Below are 20,284 nucleotides of genomic sequence, written 5' to 3' on the forward strand. Positions count from 1 at the left end.
AAGCGTCTGAAGAAATAAGACATCAGAAACTAGTGTTTGCTACCATTTGCATAGAGCATTATTTAATTTAAAAACAGCCATACATATAGTCGACAAGGTCAGTTTGATGGTACAGTACATTATAAGTACAGTTACAATGATGTAAGTTCCCTTTTTAAATATGATACACCACATCGCAGCACAACTCCGTCCTTTAAATATCAGCAGCACAAACTACACTGATTATTTCAAGTCAAACATGTGACATATGAATTGTGCAAATAAAGAAATGTAACAAAAGTTAAATTCTTCAAAGATCAATAAGCAACTTATCAGTCTTTTACTGGAATGTCAGTCCTTTTTTTGCACATCCAGTGGCATCAGAGAAGCACTGTAAATCATGTTAAGCACTTAATACAGCTGAATGCGTGCCTGTTCATGTGTTAAGACAGAATACATTCATCTCGCCTCTGTGTGGTGATTGTTTGGAGAGTAGGAATGTGTGCCAGATTTTCATATTGACCTTAATGAGACCTGTAAATACATTTTTCATTAATATGCATGGGGATTATTATTATTACCATTCTCATATTTTTGGAAACATTAAATATGATTCTAAACATGTCTACAGAATACATTGTTCACAAGGTCCTTAAGTACAAGCAATGCTTTGGGAAATGTGAGAAAGTGGGGACGGTTTTAACTGAAGCTTTAGAGGAATGATTGGTGCCACTGTAAAAAAACAAAAAAAACAATAATAGATTGAGTTTGAGCCAAATACAACATCTAAAGTCATTATTCTGACATTCAGAGGTCAAAAGTTTGACTTTTAGAAAAAACAAAAACTGATCATTCTTCCTCAAATCAGGACATCTGTCTACAAACAGAGGACTGTGTCCATAAATGTTGGGCCTTTAACTGCATTTCCTGAACTTCAAACAAAGATAAAGTGAGTGAAGTTTGTGCACTGCACAGTAACAATCTCTTGGTTTTAACTTTTAAGGTATATAACAGCAGTGGTGTCTGTGTAAATTCAATCATGCTGCCATGTTCCCAGTACCTCTTTCTCTCTGCTACACACACAGAAACAAACACACACACCATGTGAAATGCATAGCTGCAAAAAAAATATACAAAATATACAAAAACATCTCAAAGGTCTTGCTGTTCTAGGTCCAGTTCCCCATTCTGTGCAGTTTGGTCTCCTCTAAATGCAACACAACTTAAAAAACATTCTCTTGTGTCACACAATATTTCAGGATTTCCTTCTACAGAGACTAGTTATCCGATATCCACTGGTTTGACACCTGGAATCAAAATGGGGGACGTACTGCATGTACTAGAAAAGAACTGAATCTACTCTGAGGTCTTGAGTAAGGACGGTTTCTGTTGTTCACTAGCAGCTGTGCTGCTCTCCAAGTATCATGCATTTTGTAGTCATGTTCTATACGTGCATTCATTCATTTATGATCCCCAGTCTTTAAAACGAGTGGTTTTAGTAGCATGTCACATAACGTGCACATTTAGAGGCTCCTATGGATGACCAGTCCTTTAAGTATGGGGCAACGTAAAGAAAGAAGAACCTTCATTTGTTAGGTAAGGCTCAAAGGTGTGCAACAATTTCATAGTAATTGGAGTGTTTCATTCACTAGTGATGATTGACAATCAACAAAAATAAAGCACAAATTCTTGCAAACAGATTAAAGTAATAAAAATTATAAATAACAAAGACAATCTGTACACATAAAAATAAACCCTGTCATACACAATTCAGAGTAGTGGTCATATCTAAGTGGTGTCACTGTCGGTGACATCACTACAAAGTACTGAGAGATTTTTACTTGGTACACCCACCCCACATGCCATAATTATATTACAGAATCAGTCAGAATCAGTTGCCCTGCTTTCACACAACAGCAATAAAAACAAACGGCATGAATGAACAGACACGCACTGAGGTGATACAGCAGACGAGATGCTGACGTTTTGTCACTGGCCCGCTGAGTGTGTGTTGAAGATAAAAGTTAAACCGCCCGTGGGTTAAACAGTGTCCTGCTCCACCTTGTGTTCACACCCGCAGTGTAACCGAGGCAAGTTCTTATGCACGGGGCACCGGTGCACACACACACACCCAGACTGTGGAAAATGAAAAATGGATGGACATGGAAGTCCTCACTCCACCTACTTCCTCCCACTCTGTGTGCAGTGCTGGAACTGGGCAAAGCTAAGGAACACCTGCTCCAGCGATATCTGGCTCACACAGTAGTCTTCAATGTGGTATTTCTCTTTGGCAGCCTCCAAAGTACCAAAAACCTAGACAGGCAGCAGAGAAAGGTGGAGGGGAGAGAGTACAGAAACATGTAACGGAAGTCATCTCCACAGCTAACAGTTTTTTGCCAATTTTTCATGTCATAGCTGAAAACGCTGAATAAACATTTTGCACTCCTGCACACCATGCAGGAATGAATATTTATATATTTTTCTACTGTACCTGTGCCCAGGTTAGTGTTCCATCAGTCAAATGGTAGTGCACCATCCCCTGGTGCTCATCCTTTAGTTGACTTCCTGTAGAAAATGTACATGGTCAGATTTTCTTTTCTTAAATGTGACTTTTTTTGTATGGATGTTTGTAGGTGTTAACAGTGTGTCTCTGACCTGGGAAGGTGCTTTCAATAAAGTCTTTAAAAAAAAGCAGGTCACTGTCCTCCAGCTCAGTTTCAATATGCACTTTAGCCAGCAGGGTGTATCCACTGCCAAACTTGCTCTTCAGGTGTTGAGGACTCCCAAGGCACTTAAACTGACCGTTGACCATGACTGCCAGCCTGGTGCACAGGGCTTCACACTCCTCCATACTGGTGAGTGAACCAGGGGAGAGGGGTAGAGAGGTGTGTAAGCATCCTCATGTCTTTGTGCTGTAGCAATCATGTAGCTGATAGCTGAAATAATCTCACCTATGAGAAGTGATGATTATAGCCTTGCCGGACTCCCGTGTGCGAGTAACAGCATCCCACAGCAGCCTCCTGGCCACAGGGTCCATCCCGGTCGAAGGCTCATCCAGGAAGATGACTGGAGGCCCACCAATCAGAGCCATGCCTGCACTCAGCTTCCGCTTGTTACCACCACTGCATGTGTTCATGGTATCATATTATTATTTACACACACACACACACACACACACACTGCAGAAGAAAACACAGCACGACACAACACAAACATCTGAGCTTCTTCTTACCTGTAGCTGCGAACAAGTTTATCAGCATGAGGCTCCAGCAGCAGCGACCTCAGGACATTCTCCACACAGCCAGACACATACTTCTCAGGTATTCCTCTGAGCCTGGCGTACATACTGAGAGTTTCTCTTCCTGTCATGTGGTCCAAGACAGCATCAAACTGAGGACAGTAGCCGATGCGCTGCTGCACCTGCGATCCCAAGATGTCAATTTAAATCTAAAGTTTCTGCTACTAAATTAGCTTTCAGTTTCTACTCCTTACCTTCTTAATATCTCTCAAGATGCTGTATCCGTCAATGTAGGCGTCCCCAGATGTGACACTTTCATCACCTGTCAGCATCTTGAACGTTGTCGTCTTCCCTGCTCCATTGAAACCAAGGAGGCCAAAACATTCCCCTTTACCTACAGCGAGGGACAACCTGTCCACAGCCAGAAGACTCTGCCCACTGCTGTACACCTGAGACAGAGACATAACAGTTGCTCTGTACTCCATTCAGACCAAAAAGAGAAGCACATGATGCTGCACTACAAACCTTGCTGAGCTCCTGGAGTATGAGGGGACTGCCAACCATTGACTCTACTACTGGCTGGCACTCCAGAACCCTCTTCCGCTCTTCAGCTACATCTCTGTCCTCTGGAAGGAGCGCTGCATCCTCTATTAGAGGCAACTAACACACACACACACACCAATATGTAAGATAAGAGTGTATGACAAGATTTTAACAAGAACTGGAGTGTGTGCACTATGTAAGGTTTGGCATCATAATGAATTAGGTGAAAATTTAATAATTTTAGTAGCTGCTATTTAAAGCTTTGAGGCTTCAATTTGAATATAATATATTATTATAGCACTTTTTTAAAACTGCTTCCCACACATGAAAGCTGTGCTTTCTAGTAAATGTCTTCACAGAAAAGGTCACCATTCATCCATGTACCCGTTTACGTCTTCTGCCCAGAGAGGCGAGGAGTCGCCGGAGAGTGCGGATGCACTGCAGCTCGATGACAAACAATAGAATGATGTAGACCACACCCTGAACTGACAAGGCCACGAGAAAGCGCCCCACTCCGGGCTCTGACATTGAGAAGTAGTTTGGCTGGTATGTGATGTCTGAAAACACAGATAGTAATATCATGTAAGCAGGTGTTAGCCAGGGAACATCAGAGTTATTTGGGGCTTAATCTGAATTCTTAATCTTAATCTGAATTGAGCCATTTCTAGCCATTTAAACCCATTGTTAGGGTTTAGAAGGGATCATCCCTTCCTAGCAGGTTTCACCCCCATTCAAACCCTAACGATGGGCCGTCAACTACCTAGACACATGGCCCTGACACAGTTTCTGGTCGTTATTTGTCCATTAACCAACAACAGGGATCTTAGTCATGTGAATTTCTGCAAGATCTACCCACAGAGGTCAGGTTATTTCACAAAATAACAGTGAATTCTGGTATTTTGCCACATTTTCACTGTGTAAAATGTGTCCTCTCTCTATAGGTCACAAGCATTTTATTCCCATTTCTATACTTACTGAGGTACTTGCAGAATGCTTCGCTCATAATACTGGAAGTGCAAAATGAGATGAATTCATAGTTCTGGTAGAACTGACTAAAGGACATGCCCAGGCAGTAGTTTGGGAAGATCAGGAACACCTTATCCAGTAAGTGTGACAGATCCTGCAGGTTTAACTCTGAAAAACAGAATGATAAGGAGGCAGTCAGCATGATGTCTTCTACCCTCTCTCCAATGCTGTAATTTGAAAGCCTCACCTGGGATTGTCATGATGGTCACAGCCACGAAGGTGGCGGTACCAGAGATCATGTTGAAGATGGTGAGGCGTGTGTAAGCGGTGGCAGCAGTGGAGAACAGGAAGCTGAGCAGGTACATAAGAGGTACAACAGCCCAGCCATACAGCAGAAGCAACAACAACACGTCAACAAGGTGGTTGTCCTCTATAAAAGCCTTGACTCCAAATGCCTTAAACACCACCTTAGAACAAAAACACGAAGACATGAGACCCCAGATCGCATATGTCAACTGTATGCACATCCTGTGAGTGTATATTAGATTTCATACTGACCAGCATTAGGAGACAGGGCAGCAGGAAGTTAACTATGTCCCACAGCAGGGCCGAAAACCAGAAGTTTGACAGGTAGACACCGCTGACCTGCTGCACATGCTTGGACTTGATAGAGGACTCAGTTACAAGCAGCAGCGCAAACGTGCTGGACAGGGAGGCCATGCCGTACATTAGGTTGATGGCAATGGCAAACCCAGTCTTACTCCTGCAGAAAAAGGAAGGCGGACTGAGCTATAACTGTGTTTACATATCACAGATCTAAGTAATTCACATGCTGCCCGTTCACTCACTCTGAGAGCTGGCTCTGAGCAGTCTCAGACAGGTTGCGTGGCAAGGGATAATTGCCTGTCTGAATGGATGCGTTTGGCCCGGCTAGAAGTTTGAACAGAGCATTGTCCACCATCATGAGGGCTGTGGCAGGTGTATGGTAGCCCTCATTGTTGAAGTAAGCCGTTGCTTCTGCATAGCGGCTGCTGCTGCCACGAAAAGCAGCGCCCACTACGCAGTGGTCATTAAAGCTGCCACCTTCTTCCTCCACCTTGGTCAAGATGTAATCAATGATGTCTAAAGGGAAACATATGGTCAGCAAACCGATTTGACTTACAGTTATGCATGGTCTTTCTCACTATGCTTACCAGTGATGTTGATAAGTTGGCCGAGCTGTGCAGAGAGCTGGGAAGTGTATGTATCAGCTAAGGCAGAAGCCAGGGGACCCGCCCCTGGCTGCAGAGACACAGGGACACTGGTGGGACCGTAGCGACTGAGTGCCAGCCTCAGCTGAGGAGCGTCCTTGTTGTCAGGCAGGGTGTGTGCCACAACTAAGGCCACAACAGTAAACAACAGAGGGACCAGAAATTGAGCCACCATTACTTTCCAGTTTCTCCAGCTGTACAGTGCCCTCTTTAAAAACATGGCATAAAACTGCTGCATGTGTAATCTGACCTGATAGAGAGGAAAGAAAAACACAGAAATGTGAGTGGCTGAACAACACGCAGACAAACATGACAAGCATCATCTTTCCTGTGTCTTACCCCAGTGTTCAGCTTGATGTTGGAGCAGTCCTCTGAGATGAGCGTGCCACTGTCTGTGAAATCAGTGACATCAGTCAAGCCACTGATGCTGCTGGCGTCATCCGTAGTCCAGTCATGAGAGCGCCTCTCATGTTGGTACTGCAGGGCGGGCAGCTGTATGGCCTGGATGTCCAAACTAGAATCCACCAGTTTTCCTACTCTGAAAATACAAATCAATCCAACAAAAAATAAATAAATTATATATTGTAAAAATGTAATAATACATGTAAGGAATCTGAAGGTCCAGTTGAATTTATTATGAAAACATAGATGTTATGTAAGAAGGACAATCTATTGAACAGGTCAATTTTTTCCGTTAAGCAGCTTAATACAGTGAAGAAATAAGCGCTGGTGGCAAAATAAGCTCTTTCTGGAACTTACAATTTAATTAAAGCCTTTACACAGCAGGGCCGGTCCAACTATATTAGACACCCACATAAAGCCTCATACAGTACAGAGTTCCGTTGACATCCAATAGAGTAGTTTCAACTATAAAGTAAGCATGTCCATCCTTCACAAGGCTATCTAATATTAATTTTAATTAATCAAACTACCAATTTAAATGGATAAAAGCACTGTTACTCTCTTAATTGGTTGTAAAATGTAACCTGCTCCACTCCTCTGGACTCTGTAAATAATAAGCCTCTGGCATCACCAATTAAAAGGGTTATATACTCGTGCCAGCAAAGGTAGTGTGCCATGTTAGCCGTCTTGTGCTTGTTGCCACAGATACACGTACAGAGTCCACAGGGAAGCAGAGAATAAATGATCAGTGAGCAGCAGGCTATTCTGCTATTCTGGTTTGCAAGTCAACTGGAAACAGAATATTGCTCTGTTTACAGAGAGGTGTGGTTCAAGTTCCTGTTCAGAGGTTTGCAAGGTGCAAATAAGGTGCTGGCAGAGTGTTATTCTGAGTGTCAGACCATACTGATATAAAAAAAAAATTTGAATCGCAAGCCATATAGTGTAAATCCTACCTGAGGAAAACCTCCTCCATAGTAGTCACTGAAGCTCCATAGCTGGCAATGCCCAGCTCCACTCTGTTCATCTCTAGCTCAGCAAACAGCAGTTCAAACCTGAGAGGCGGCAGAAACAAAATGCAGTGAGCAATCACAGCATGGTGCAACTGCTGTCACAGATTTATACAAAAAGAATATAAAACAGGGTAACAGAGCAGAAGAAAAAACCTGGAGGGAGAGAGACATTTGGAGTAAAAAAGCCCATGCTGTTACCATTTGTGTTCATTTTAATCATTTTTTAAAGCCACTTTTTGCCTGTAGCTCCCTTTCAAACAGTAATAATCATTTAGCCATCGTAAATGTTCTGTTATTGATCAGACTCACCTGCTGGTGCTTTCTTTAGGCAGGATATAAGAGAGCTCGGCCCCGGCACTGTTCTCCATGGTGGCATTGGGAACGTACATGTGAACAAGGCGGGTGATCTCGGACACGTTACAAAGAGCGTCCTTAACTATCACCATGTGGTAGCCAGCACCTGCGGAGTAAAGGAAAGGAACAGACTTAGCAATACTTAATTATTAACACGATTTATACTGTTTAATTCCTGAAACATTCCTGTCAGGTAGTCCTTCACATAATGTATATGTATGTTTATAAATGAAAGCAAAGCTTCTGACCTATCCCAGGACAACATTTTTTTCCCCACATCTTTTCATTTACCATATTTGCTCTTAAGGAAGAGCGGTGACCCGCAGCACTGCAGCTCTCCACTCGCCATGATGGCAATACGATCCCCGAGCAGATCGGCCTCATCCATAAAATGTGTGGTGAGCAGGATGGTGCGACCGCGCTTCTCTCCCTGCAGGAGGTCCCAGGTTGCACGTCGTGCTGATGGATCCATGCCCGATGTGGGCTCATCTAACATGACAACCTGGTGATGAGGCAGATTTAGAATGAGATGAGTGATAAACCAAGGGGAAAGAAAGTGTATAATGTTTTGTGAAATTCTTCACCTTGGAGTCTCCAATGAGGGCTATACCAATTGAAAGCTTTCTCTTCATGCCACCAGAGAGGGTCTTGGAACGAGCCTGTCGCTTGTCTTCAAGGTTCAGGATGTGGATGATCCGGTCCACCTCGTCTGGTATTTTGTCTTTGGGGTAGCCTTTAAGCTGGAAAATAAGCAGAAGAACACTCTGAAGACAAAAAGATCCAGCTGCCATTTTAATACCCAGCAACAATCTGGCAAGAGAGAGACAATAACATGCCTGCAACACAAGGGACACAATGAGAACACCTCTGTAACTGCTGTCTTCATTATTAAAGGCTGTTTAACTGTGTGGATACCTGTGCATAGAAGAGCAGGTGTTCTCTCACTGTCAGGTTATCAAATAGTACATCATGCTGGGGACAGAGTCCCAGACTGCGTCGAATCAGAGCCATGTCCTGACAGATGTCGTACCCACTGATGTAGGCCCTGCCACTGGTAGGGGGAAACAGACCTGAAACATGAAGGCAGGTGTGTCAATGTTACTTAGATGGCATCGCTAACACATGAGTTTATTGTCCGTCTTTTTATTCTGGTAACCTGTTAGCATGGACAGTGTTGTTGTCTTCCCAGCACCATTGTGTCCTAGCACCACTGTGATCTGCCCTTCGAACATGTTCAGTGTAAGATCTCGCACAGCCTGCCGCATCTTGTTGCCCACTTTGAATTCCTGCCACAAATACAAAATGTTCATTAACCATATAAATAACCCACTGTAGTGGAGTGAGGTCTTAACACGGCCTGTTGCTCACCTTAGAGAGGTGTTTGATCTTTATCCCAGAGACAAGTCCAGCTGGCTCTTCCTCGATAAACTCTCCTTTCAGAGCCTTCTCTGCATCTTCCTCTTCCTCCTTCTCATTCACCAAAGCCATGCGAGGACTGCTGCACCAGTATGAAGGCTGCCAATTAGGGGAGAATGCAAAAGACAGATGGAGAGGCAAAGTTCAAAAGCTGTACAAAACTATAAACTTCCACAGTTTTAGAAATAGCATCTCACACCTACACACACACAATGTACACAGAGTGAAGTGCGTCACCCTAATCCACACCCTGCTGGCAGCCTCTAGAATTTCTGACTACTGGAGATGGGTTAGCATGAGTTTATTTTTGTGTAAGCGTGTGTATAATGGCAGGCCGTTTTATGATTGTACATGGTTATAAAGATAACTTTATTTGTGTAGACTGGAAAAGCTCGGACGCTTCCTGTTATTCTAACTGGATGAACCCAAAGACTTCCTCTGGCCGATAAGTAGCGAGTTCTTGTTTGCAATCCCTCTGTATCTGAGTCACTGTCACCGAGTGCAGACATGTCTTAGAGACAATTTCGGCTTCAATAGACTTCAATCGTGACCTTGACACTAAATTTAAAAAAACTATCCTACACTACTATCCTCCACTATCCTGGCAGTCTATTCTTATTTTTTGTGAGGTCCTTCATTTGGACACTGTTGTGGGCAAAGACTTAAACTTAACCCAAACAATGTGACTTTAATCAGAGGATTAGGGGACATTTTGTTTACATGTGAGTTTATTCTTTTCAGGGTTGAAATACACATGGAAACATTCAATGTTTTTGCTCGCTAATGTCTGTTGTATCTTTAGTACGTTGGTCGCATCCTTAAGAGTCAAAAAGCATACCAGTAAAAAGAAGTAAGATGGTAGAGGCACTCCATACTCCCCAGGGAAAACTGCCTCTGTGTACCAGGCCACCAGCCCATACAGCACAGAGTCAAACAGCAGTAACCCCATAACCTGAGCCAGGGAGAAGTCATCATCCACCGTCACAGAGTCAAACATGTTGGACCACTGGATTCCTGTACCTAAAGAGACAAAATAAGATTCCTCATGTTTTAAAGATGCACAATGAATTTATTTTGACCCACAAACTGAAGCGTTACCTTTGCCTTCAAACATGCCTATGAGCTGCGCTCCCATGGCCATGGCCACGTTAGAGATAAGGCAGGCTGACGACTTCTGAGCGTGGCTCAGTAAGTCATAGCGGGGCCACAGGAACAAATAAGGCAGGTAGCTCAGGAAATAGATGAAGCCGCCCGCTGCTGCTGCCACGTTGGCTAAAGTAAAACAGAGAAGACAGAATTAGACACTGATGTGGTCCTACATAATTTGATGTTTGACACAGCTGTATACATACAGTACTTCTTTCAGATGAGCTCAAACAGACACACACATTGAAGACCTACGCAAGAGCTGACAGGTAAATTACTATGTGAGGAGAACTACTTTTCCCTGATTGACAAGAGCAAGTCTGTGAGTGAGTGCTGTGAGGAAACCATTAAAGAGGACAAATGAGGGACAGAAAAGCAGAGTAACGTGAACGAGGGGAGTAGTTTTGCAAGACTTCTGAAAAGACCACTTACTGCATGACAATGTGACATTTTGAGCCTGCTTGGAACATGCATTGATTAAGTGCATAAAAAGATCAGTGGGTGTCCAGAAGTATCCAGACAGCTGTATACACAAAAGGCTGCCAGGGGAGAAAAATAGCCTGTCTTTGTTCAAAAATGGCCAAGGAGGTCACTGAAGGAGCTTTTCTGTTGGCTTGGCCTATTTTCTGTAAAAAGCCCCTAATCTCCACCTCTTTCCTTTTCCTTCTACAAAAAAAATCAAAACTCTTGAACCCACTGGGGGTTCAATATATAATTGGGAGTTGGAACCACTATGGTTTCAGACAGACTGTCAAATATTACAACTGGACAGCTGTGACGACAGCAGAATATTGAAAGCAAGGATGACAGGAAGAGCAGGGCAAAATGTATAAATGACACCTAGTTATGTCAAAGTAACAAAGGAGAACTGTCCAAGCAGGTGACAAGGCAGCTTTACTTTTTATTACACCGAAACACAATATGTCTGAGAGAAGAAAAACACTTCACACAACCAAATAGAGGCTTTCTGTTCCACTCAGCCCCTGAGTACACAAGGTCTACAGAAGGGACAATCAAGTTAATATTTTTTATTGTTCCTGAGCAACATACAGCGACTTCTTTACAGAAGGCTACAAAAACCAGAGGCTGAAAAGTATTAGCAATCTGAGCTGCTTTGTGTTGTGGAGAGTTGGAAGGGAATGGATGCTGGTTTGAATGAGAAGCATTGAATGAGTGAAGAGGGAGGGAGAAGAGGGACATGAGAAAGAGGAGATTTAAATAGTTTTCTTTATCGTCGAGGTTGCCTCAGCTAGACAGGGTGCTTGAATTTCACACAGCTGAAGATGGAAAACAGATCTGAACCAAAGGCTATTCTGCAACGTTAAGGGTAAACAAAGCTTTCCTTCATGCCACAGATGTCACCTCACATTACAGCCATAACTAGCCCCTACAAGTATGAACTTTAAACAGTTTTTACAACACAGCACCCTTTAAAGCTGCCGTTATGTGTCAGAGGAAGAGGTTTGTCCAACATTTCAGAGACCACACACGCACATGCTGTATATTATTATAGCAGAGTGTACACATACAGTACAGAGACATAACTAGGAGAGAGACAGGAGACAGAAACACATACCTCTTGAGAAGAAGGCACTGATCATGAAGCTGAAGTTGATGGTGGCCACAGTGAAGAGCAGCAAGAAGACAAAGACTAATGTTGGGTCACTATAGGTCAGCACTGCTCCATTAGGACTGACCTAAAAGAAAATATTCAGTGATCAGTCATGACTTGCTTTGGAGGAGGCTCTGGAAACAGGGTGCATGGTAGAATAGGAAAGCATTTTTATTTGCACATAGTTCTCACACTTAATATGTGGTTGTGGTGTAAAATAAACCTGTAACGGTGACTCACCTGAATACAGAGGAGCAGCGTAACAAAGAACACTGAAATGGAGAGAAACAGGAAGAACATGAGGAACCAGGCACTCCAGTGGAGCCAATTGCTGAGGCCCATCATCCTCATGTACTCCTAAGAAAAAAGCAGATGTGAAGGATGAGTCCAACTACTAAATTCACCACCGCCCACAAAGAGGCTCGCAAACACACCTTCAGCTTTCTTTCTTTTTCCTGGACCACAGCTCGTACTATGTTGAGGGAGGTGTAGGTGAAACTGAGCACCAGTAGAAGGGGCAGTTGGTTCTGAATGGCCAGGATGAAGACGTCATATATGAAAGGAGGGTATGGAAACCGTGACAGGACCACTCTGATCTGTCCCAGCAGAGGTGCAGCGGCAGTTCTGTTGTAAGAGCGCATGATGGCTCGGTCCACAGCATGCTGCACTGCCAGAAAGCCTTCTCGGAAATAACCTTAAAAAAACGATATCAGGATACCATCATTATATCATCACTAATCTGATTCCAAGAAATGACTCGTGGCACAACCCCACTTAAAGTTTGACCTGTTCCACTGAAGATGGGTGAGTTACAAAATTGGATCTGCAATCATGAGTTCTTTTGTACGAGAAGGAAGCAAATACATATTCATGCCTCTCTAAAAGCTTGTCCACTCTATCGCTCTGTCAGGATGACTTCATCATTTGGAGGATATCTCTTTCTACCAATTTTAGAACTTGCTGGGGTATCCTGGGGTGCTGCACTACAGTGTCTGAGGTAAAACCCCCTTTGATCAAATCATTAAAAACAAAAAATGTGACAAACAACTTGGAACAAAGTGGACATTTAGAGCATTTAAAGCCTCCCGGAGAGTTCATAATAACATCATAACATCATAATTGCCCCACAAATGATGTAAGGGAACAAGATGCGTGGAGATGGGGTTGCCATGGAAACAAAGCCTAAAGAGAAAGCTTTAGGCCTTTTCATCAATCACAACATCTGCCAATCAAAAAATCTGTTTTGAAAATAATAATAAGAAAGATGTTGAGTCAATGTTCTCACCAGGTGTGCCACCCTCCTTGTCATACTGCTCTCTGGGGCCAGGCATTTGAAAAAGGGGAAACAGGCTGAGCGTGTGCCAGTCCAGGTCGCTGTTCGGGTTCAGTTCAGACTTTTCCTTGACTGGGGCGTTGCGTGGGGTGAAGGAGAACCGTAGGTGGTAGCTCACCTGTATATCAGAAAACAATTTTACACATACACATATAAACACTGAAACTAACATATTAAATGGGACAGTATAGTACAAATATGTCCATTACGAATATTACAAATGCCTTTGGCCACTTTACAATTTACATGTATTTAGTAAACTAGTTTAGTAAACTACATTGGTTGGTCATCTCTGTTTTCTTTGGCAGAACAGTTTACTGCTTTGATGGAGCCTAAGTCCACCTATGTGTCATTGTGGTTGAAAATGACTGATACACAGAGAGCTGAGACAAGCAAAAATAATATAAACAGAAACCGTAAGCAAAAGGCAAAGTCATTTTTATTGTTTAATCTGGCAAGTCATATGACCATATAAACAAAGGGAAGTAGGTGGAACAGAGGCCCAATAATGATGCAAAAAGACCAAACAGAAATGTGTCTGTAAACATGATTCACCCCTTAAAATGTACGTAGGAGTACATCTCACTTCCTTGCGCTGCAGTGAGCTGTGGGAGTTCTGAAGCCTCCGAGCTTATTATGTCTGCCAGATAAAGATTTTCCCAGATGGGAACAGGCTGCAAGAAACCTGTGAATTCATCCATCCTCCGTCAGGTTTCTGATGCAGAAGGCTACTGGACTGTAACCCAACGGTCACATGTACACAAGTGAACCAACAGGATTTTAAGGGAGTAAAGGGGACAGTGGTCAAACCTGTATTACTGGTAAAACTCTGTGTAACAGCAGAGTTTAGGATTCTTGCCTTATCTGCTATTCAGGCGTAACAACCGACTGTGTACTTGTTATTGTGAGCGACGGCGTGTATGCTGCTTTTTACCTGCAAAGGCAGGGGTTCATCATCATGGCTAAACGGGTGCTCAAACACTACAGCAGCCAGCAGCGCTCCTGATGGATCATTCCTCACGTAGGCCTCAAGCTGCTCTTCTGTCTCGAAGCCCCGCACTGGAACAGAACCAAACAAAACATATAATCAAAGACCGGTACATTCCCGCATGCCTGTTACCATGTCTGTCTTATTGTCCGACCTTGCTGCTCGCTATTCTCACTGACAAGCAGGACTTTGGTCAAGATGTGGTCAGCATAGTGAATATGTTTGATATAACAGTTCTCTGTGCATTTCACATAAAAAAAGGAGAGAGATACCTGTGAGGCCACCATTCATGGCATCATCAATGACACAGACAGAGTCAAAATGAGAATGAATACAAGGAGTTCATGAATAATAGATTTTATACTGTTGATTAAACCTTTGTTTCCTAATCTAGTTTTCGCAAAGACATTCTTTTCTGCTTATCAAGCACACATGCAGGTATTCTGAATCTGGCAGCATCAGCAGGGTTAAATCTGGGTCACATATAAAATCAACACTTGCACTAAGATAGACATGGAGCACAGAAGGAACAAACCTAAGCAGTTTAATGTCCAGCCTCATGTACACAGGTCAAACTGTTTAGTTAAGACAGCTTTTTTGTAAGAAAGTAATAAAAGGAGAGCAGAAGAAACAGTAATGATTAATTGACCTAGGCCATTCGCTTATTGTACAACATCACCAGCTGAAATGTTGGAGAATGATAACAGAAACTAAAAATCCCAGCTTGCCAATGTAAACCTGACCTCAACATGGACATCACTACAATTCCTCCATGATCACTCCTCCTCCACCTTTCCCTCTGAATACAGCAACCAGTTCAATTATTCATTAATAGCCGAGCTGGGATCTCAGACGTCTGTGCACAGGGCAGCCTGCGGTATACATGTCTCTGTCTGCCCTCATCCTCACACTGCAGCTGTCTGTCTCACTAACTATCTGTCAAACTGAAAAGCAATAAACAGCCTGTCAGTCAGAATCTCTATGTTCATCTATACCAAACAGAGGAGATGACTGTGTGTGTGTGTGTGTAACAGCAGGAATTTAATTGTGCTACAGAGTGTGAACCTTCTTATTTATTTCCCTGTCTTAACTCCCAGGTGATACAGTCTGGCACGTGAATAAGGCGCTGCCTGTTTACCATCCTGAGGACTGTTTCTGGAGAAACCAGTATTCCCAGATCTCTACTGAGCCACAAGTGGTGTCAAGCCTGCGGTGTTTGTTTTCACTGGTTATATCGGCCGCACAGGACAATGTGAGTGGCCTTGCTGCAACAGAATTGTGGTGTTTGAGCTTTGGAAGCTCTGCTTTTGACAAATCTTCATCCCATTTTCTCTTAAAGTATACCCACCTGAGGAGAGGAACAGGCTGCCTCGCACATCTTCTGCCACCTGACGCACCACACTGGAGTTCCCGGGTACATAGGCCAGATGTAACCTTTGCAGTTGCACTTTTGGCAGGGCGTCAACAGTGTAGCTCTCATAGATTGTGGCATTAGGGTAGTCCTTGAAAGGCACCTTCTGACGCAGCACGATGAGGATGCTGGAGAAGAGCAGGGGCAGGAGTATCTCCACCAGAGTTACAAGGAGTTGACGTTTCTAGAAAGCAGAAATGGACAAAATCTTTGTGTTTGTTTAAAATGGTTAAAAATTTGAAGCACCCTGTTTTTCAAACTTTTCAGCATGTTTTGAAAATTCAAACAAAACACAAAATCTTTTGGCATGATGACCTTTTTCCCCCCATCAGCTTATTACTCTCACGCTATCTAGAAATTTAAAATGACTGATTTCATAGCATAATTTATGTGAAGGTCTTCTAATGATGAATGATAGAAGTACAAAGTGGCTTAGACAGTTTTAGGACACACTCAGTCTCACAGCAGGCATCAGTATCCTACTATCCACTCCGCTTTTTATTAGGCTTTTCTGAGAGAAGGGATTAGTCAGTGGCTGTTGTTTATCATGTCATGATGTGTTATCTTGAATATATTTTTTGTGGAGCAGGTTAATTGTGCAGCATAAACTATGATGGTTATATATATATCTGAAATAACCAGCCAACACCAAATCCTCCAGGCCTCAGCTGTGAGGCTGATTTACACGAGAGAGACAATAAGATATAAATCTTATTGTCTCTCTCGTGTAAATCAGGCACAGTAATGAAAAGTCTTAGCACAGTTGTTTGAGACTGCACATACTTAAATTCCACAAATGTTCCCTGGTAAACTGTAAAACATCTATGCTCATACATAACATCCTGCCAGCATCTGAATTATACGCAAACTAAATCTTGTGTAGATGAACTATAAATATGTCAACAAGGATGCTAAAAAAAAATGAAAAATACACCTGACCTATGTTCACAGACATTTTATAGGATCCTACATTAAAAAACATCCAGAGTTTGAAGGTACAATGTAATGGTTACATTTTATGAACTAGATTACATAAGTGATGTGTTTTCGGTCTTAAAAACAGCACAAGGGAGTGAGCGAGCAACAACCTCACACTGCGCATGTTATGCAGCACACAACCTTTTTCATTTCTCAATATCTGCAGCATTGTGAAATCATTGACTGATATAATGTGCTGACCTCACACACACACACACACACACACACACAGCCAACGGAATGAACTCTTATCTACTGTAAACCAACAAAACCTGAACTGAAAAAGAAAAACTGGCGCAAGACTTCTAGTCTCATAATCTGTGGAATAGTGATTATTTTATAGAATTAAGGAGACAAAACAACCTCTGACTTCCCAAAAAAAGGGCCTTATAAGGCTTAAAAAAAACATGTGACAGCCACCAACATATTGATTTAGCTAGAGCCTGTGACATAACAACACACCACAGACGGCGTGCTGGATCACAATGGCCGTCTGCTTTTCACAGTAACTGGTTAACATCTTATGAAAAAATGTTAGCAAGTATACTGTATTTATGATGCCCCATAGGCATAAAACTTAAAAGTCTGTCATACAGGCTGCTTCTTTGTAAACACACATGATGATTCACAGCCACAAACAAAATGTCAGCACCTAATAAGGACACATACAGGCTGCCTTTAGATGTACCTTCCGCCAACTCACCTGCTGAAGAGAATTTTTCCACACCAGCAGTCCAAATTGTCTCACGATGGCCATTTTCAAACAGCACACAGGACACAGTCCAGGCAGCCTTCTACAGAGTCTGAAGAGAGAAACAGAGCGGTGACTTTTCTCTTTCTTTTTAACTAAAGGTCAAATGATTTGATGAAGGTTTGTTTTAAATGTCTTCAGCTGCGGTGGCTGTAAGAAACTCTGATCTCTGAATAATAAATGGGGAAAAACACAAAATGAGAAGTGAAATTGAGCAATCATCCGCATTATCACACGCACACTCTTAGATGTTTGTTTTTTTAGACATGAAGAAAATAAAGAGACAAGATACCTACTATAAAAATGAACAAAATCTGTTGTCACTTGTGTAAACACATGCAGAGAACATTTAGAGTATAAAATAAAAAGTGGTCTGAGTCACATAAATGTAAAATGAAATTCTACAATGAGCTACCTATAGTAAAATGTACTAAGGATATGTATATAAAAAAACTTTAAAACAATGGGTGTTACTGTGTTTTGCCATCAGAGAATAGAATAGAAGTACTTTATTCACATAATGTTTAAAATAAAATATTCATACTGCAGGGGACAAAATCATGTCAAAGGAGATGACTGATTAGAATGAAACACTTATTAGTTTGTGTGTGCGTTAACAATAAACACCACAATGTGCAGAAACTGCACAAACCCATTAACCCACTTTCACCTCCATTCATCTGCAGATTTCACCACAGCAGAGACAGTAAGTTACAGTTGTTTACTAGCACTACAACTTTACATCAATCAATTTACAAGTTAAAGATTGATTTGAGAGCATTAGTAGGTCTATCAATGACCTGTTCTTGACCATGTGAAACTTCCCCTACAGTTTCACATGGTCAAGAACAGGTCACTGATAGACCTCCACGCATATGGAAATTAACCATTAGCTTCAATACAAAATGATCACGGCTACCTCTTTGTGTCAGCTAATTAACACACATACCACAAAACGTGCCTAGTTTCCAACATTTCACTATAAATAACTAGTTCACAAGTCATCAACACCAGCCCACAATTTTTCCCTGATTCGATCCTTCTTTCATGGCACACAGAATGTATAAAAACAGCCGTTTCACACTGGTTCCATTCATCATGATAAATCAGTGGCCTTTTAGAAATATAATCCGCATAAATGAGTTAGGAAGGCCATGCGCTGCACATTAAGAACAACCATTTCTCTATTAGGATGTTAGCAAACAATAAACATGCATTAGCCGTTAGCAGCGCCAAGTCTTCTCTGATTGGTCCAACGCGGTCCAACGCTCTCCTGATTGGACGATCAACCTGCTCGTCAATCCCTAAGGATGAACGCAAATAATGGAGCAAAGGGAAGAAGCCAGGAATATACGAAAAAATATGTGCTGACTCATCGACAACGTTTTATTTGATATGATATTAATTATACCATGTTTGAAACGAAGTGAATATAGTGTTTCACTATGTATATATGTTTAAATACCTCAGAAAAGGGGCTTCGGCACATGAACTTCACAAGCGGTGGTCTCTCTCTTCCTCTCGAGGTGAAAACAGTTCCTCCTTGTTGTTTCAAACAGACGACAAAAGCATCACTGCGAGGCTTCTTCCTTCACCGACACTATCCACGCCGGGTCGCATTACTACACGAGACGTCGCTAGCCTGGCTCCAGGTTTATCTCCCTCCAGCTTTGCTTCCTGCTAGCGGAGCGATGACATTGCACCAGATGCTGGTGGAGCCCGTGAATACACGGTGCAAAATGCAGCGACGAACGTCAACAAAGCCTGTCACGTGATCTGAGTGGAGAGCAGAGGGTCACATGACCTGAACAGCTGTATATATCAGCTGTATATAACAAGAAACATGGGTTTATTTATGAGCTTTGGCTCAAATGTATACATTTATTATTGTATATATATATATATATATATATATATATATATATATATATATATATATATATATATATATATATATATATATAATACTTATATATATATATATATATATATATATATATATATATATAGTAATTTACCCTTATTTACCCTTATTTCTTAATTAAAGAAACCTTTTTGTTTTGTTTAGTCTGCACCTGTAGACATCAAAGGGCCACACATGCATAGCAGCACTTTCTTTGTTTTTGTTTACTCTATGAAAACTGTGGTTGTGTGTACTCACACACAACGAGATCAGTGTGCAAATGGCTCTCTTCCTCTCTAACATACACACACAGTGTGTAGACACACAGTTATGTGCTAAAATACTCCCTATAACTCCATATACAAGCCAGAAACTACACTACATGAGCACAGGCCTGCAGGTAAAGGGTTAATTAATATGGTCATTAAGTTGTTAACTGTAAAAATCACAAATTTTACCTCCTACCAACAGGGTAAACCACCAACAATCAAGAATGCATGATTATGTAGTGCCATGGCTGTGCAGTCAAAAAAAGTGTGGTTATAATGTAAGTCTATGGGACAAAATGGGAGAAAAAATGAAAATCCAGTGCTGTGCAAAAACTAATAATGCAATAAAGTCAATTTTTTTACTGATGTTTGACATGACCAAGACTGTAATAAAGGTTAAAAAAAACCCAGTCCTCATTCACCTTTTCTATTAAAAATGAGCCATTTTGTGTTTTTTTTTTTCCAATTTTCAGCACCACCCCTTATAAAATTGGTGATTAAAGGGTTAAAATCCTGGGGGAAAATGATTTTTTTCACTACTGTTGATTAGAACTGAAGTTAATTAAAAGGTCTATGCAAAAAAATTTCAAAAAAAAAAAATCTTTATCTGATATATTTTTTAACCGTTAAAGTTAGGGGACGTTTTTGTCCCGAACAACACATAAGGGGGTAAAATTTGCCCACAGTGTACTGTTGACCTATGACAAATTTTAAAATCATATTAACAAAATGTAT

The 20,284-nt window shown here is 41.8% G+C and overlaps 1 protein-coding gene across 1 annotated transcript; it reads right to left on the bottom strand.

Moving 5' to 3' along the window:
* Nucleotides 1-83: 83 nt before the first annotated feature.
* abca3b (ATP-binding cassette, sub-family A (ABC1), member 3b) lies at nt 84-19,111 on the bottom strand. The gene is made up of 31 exons (XM_028412614.1): nt 18,843-19,111; nt 17,330-17,429; nt 15,586-15,832; nt 14,184-14,308; nt 13,202-13,367; nt 12,351-12,610; nt 12,157-12,273; nt 11,881-12,001; nt 10,257-10,430; nt 9,997-10,178; nt 9,111-9,257; nt 8,899-9,028; nt 8,658-8,812; nt 8,327-8,482; nt 8,034-8,244; nt 7,698-7,848; nt 7,332-7,430; nt 6,316-6,514; nt 5,920-6,226; nt 5,575-5,848; nt 5,285-5,489; nt 4,974-5,193; nt 4,736-4,894; nt 4,145-4,317; nt 3,743-3,877; nt 3,472-3,666; nt 3,212-3,399; nt 2,931-3,101; nt 2,635-2,831; nt 2,471-2,544; nt 84-2,292 (listed from the first exon to the last, which is right to left on the bottom strand). Exons 2-31 carry the CDS (start codon nt 17,381-17,383, stop codon nt 2,161-2,163), a joined length of 5,124 nt encoding a protein of 1,707 aa, XP_028268415.1. The 5' UTR covers nt 17,384-17,429; nt 18,843-19,111; the 3' UTR covers nt 84-2,160.
* Between the last annotated feature and the right edge of the window lie 1,173 nt (nt 19,112-20,284).

This window comes from Parambassis ranga, chromosome 8, assembly GCF_900634625.1.
Source record: "Parambassis ranga chromosome 8, fParRan2.1, whole genome shotgun sequence".
In the NCBI taxonomy this organism is placed as follows: Eukaryota; Metazoa; Chordata; class Actinopteri; family Ambassidae; genus Parambassis; species Parambassis ranga.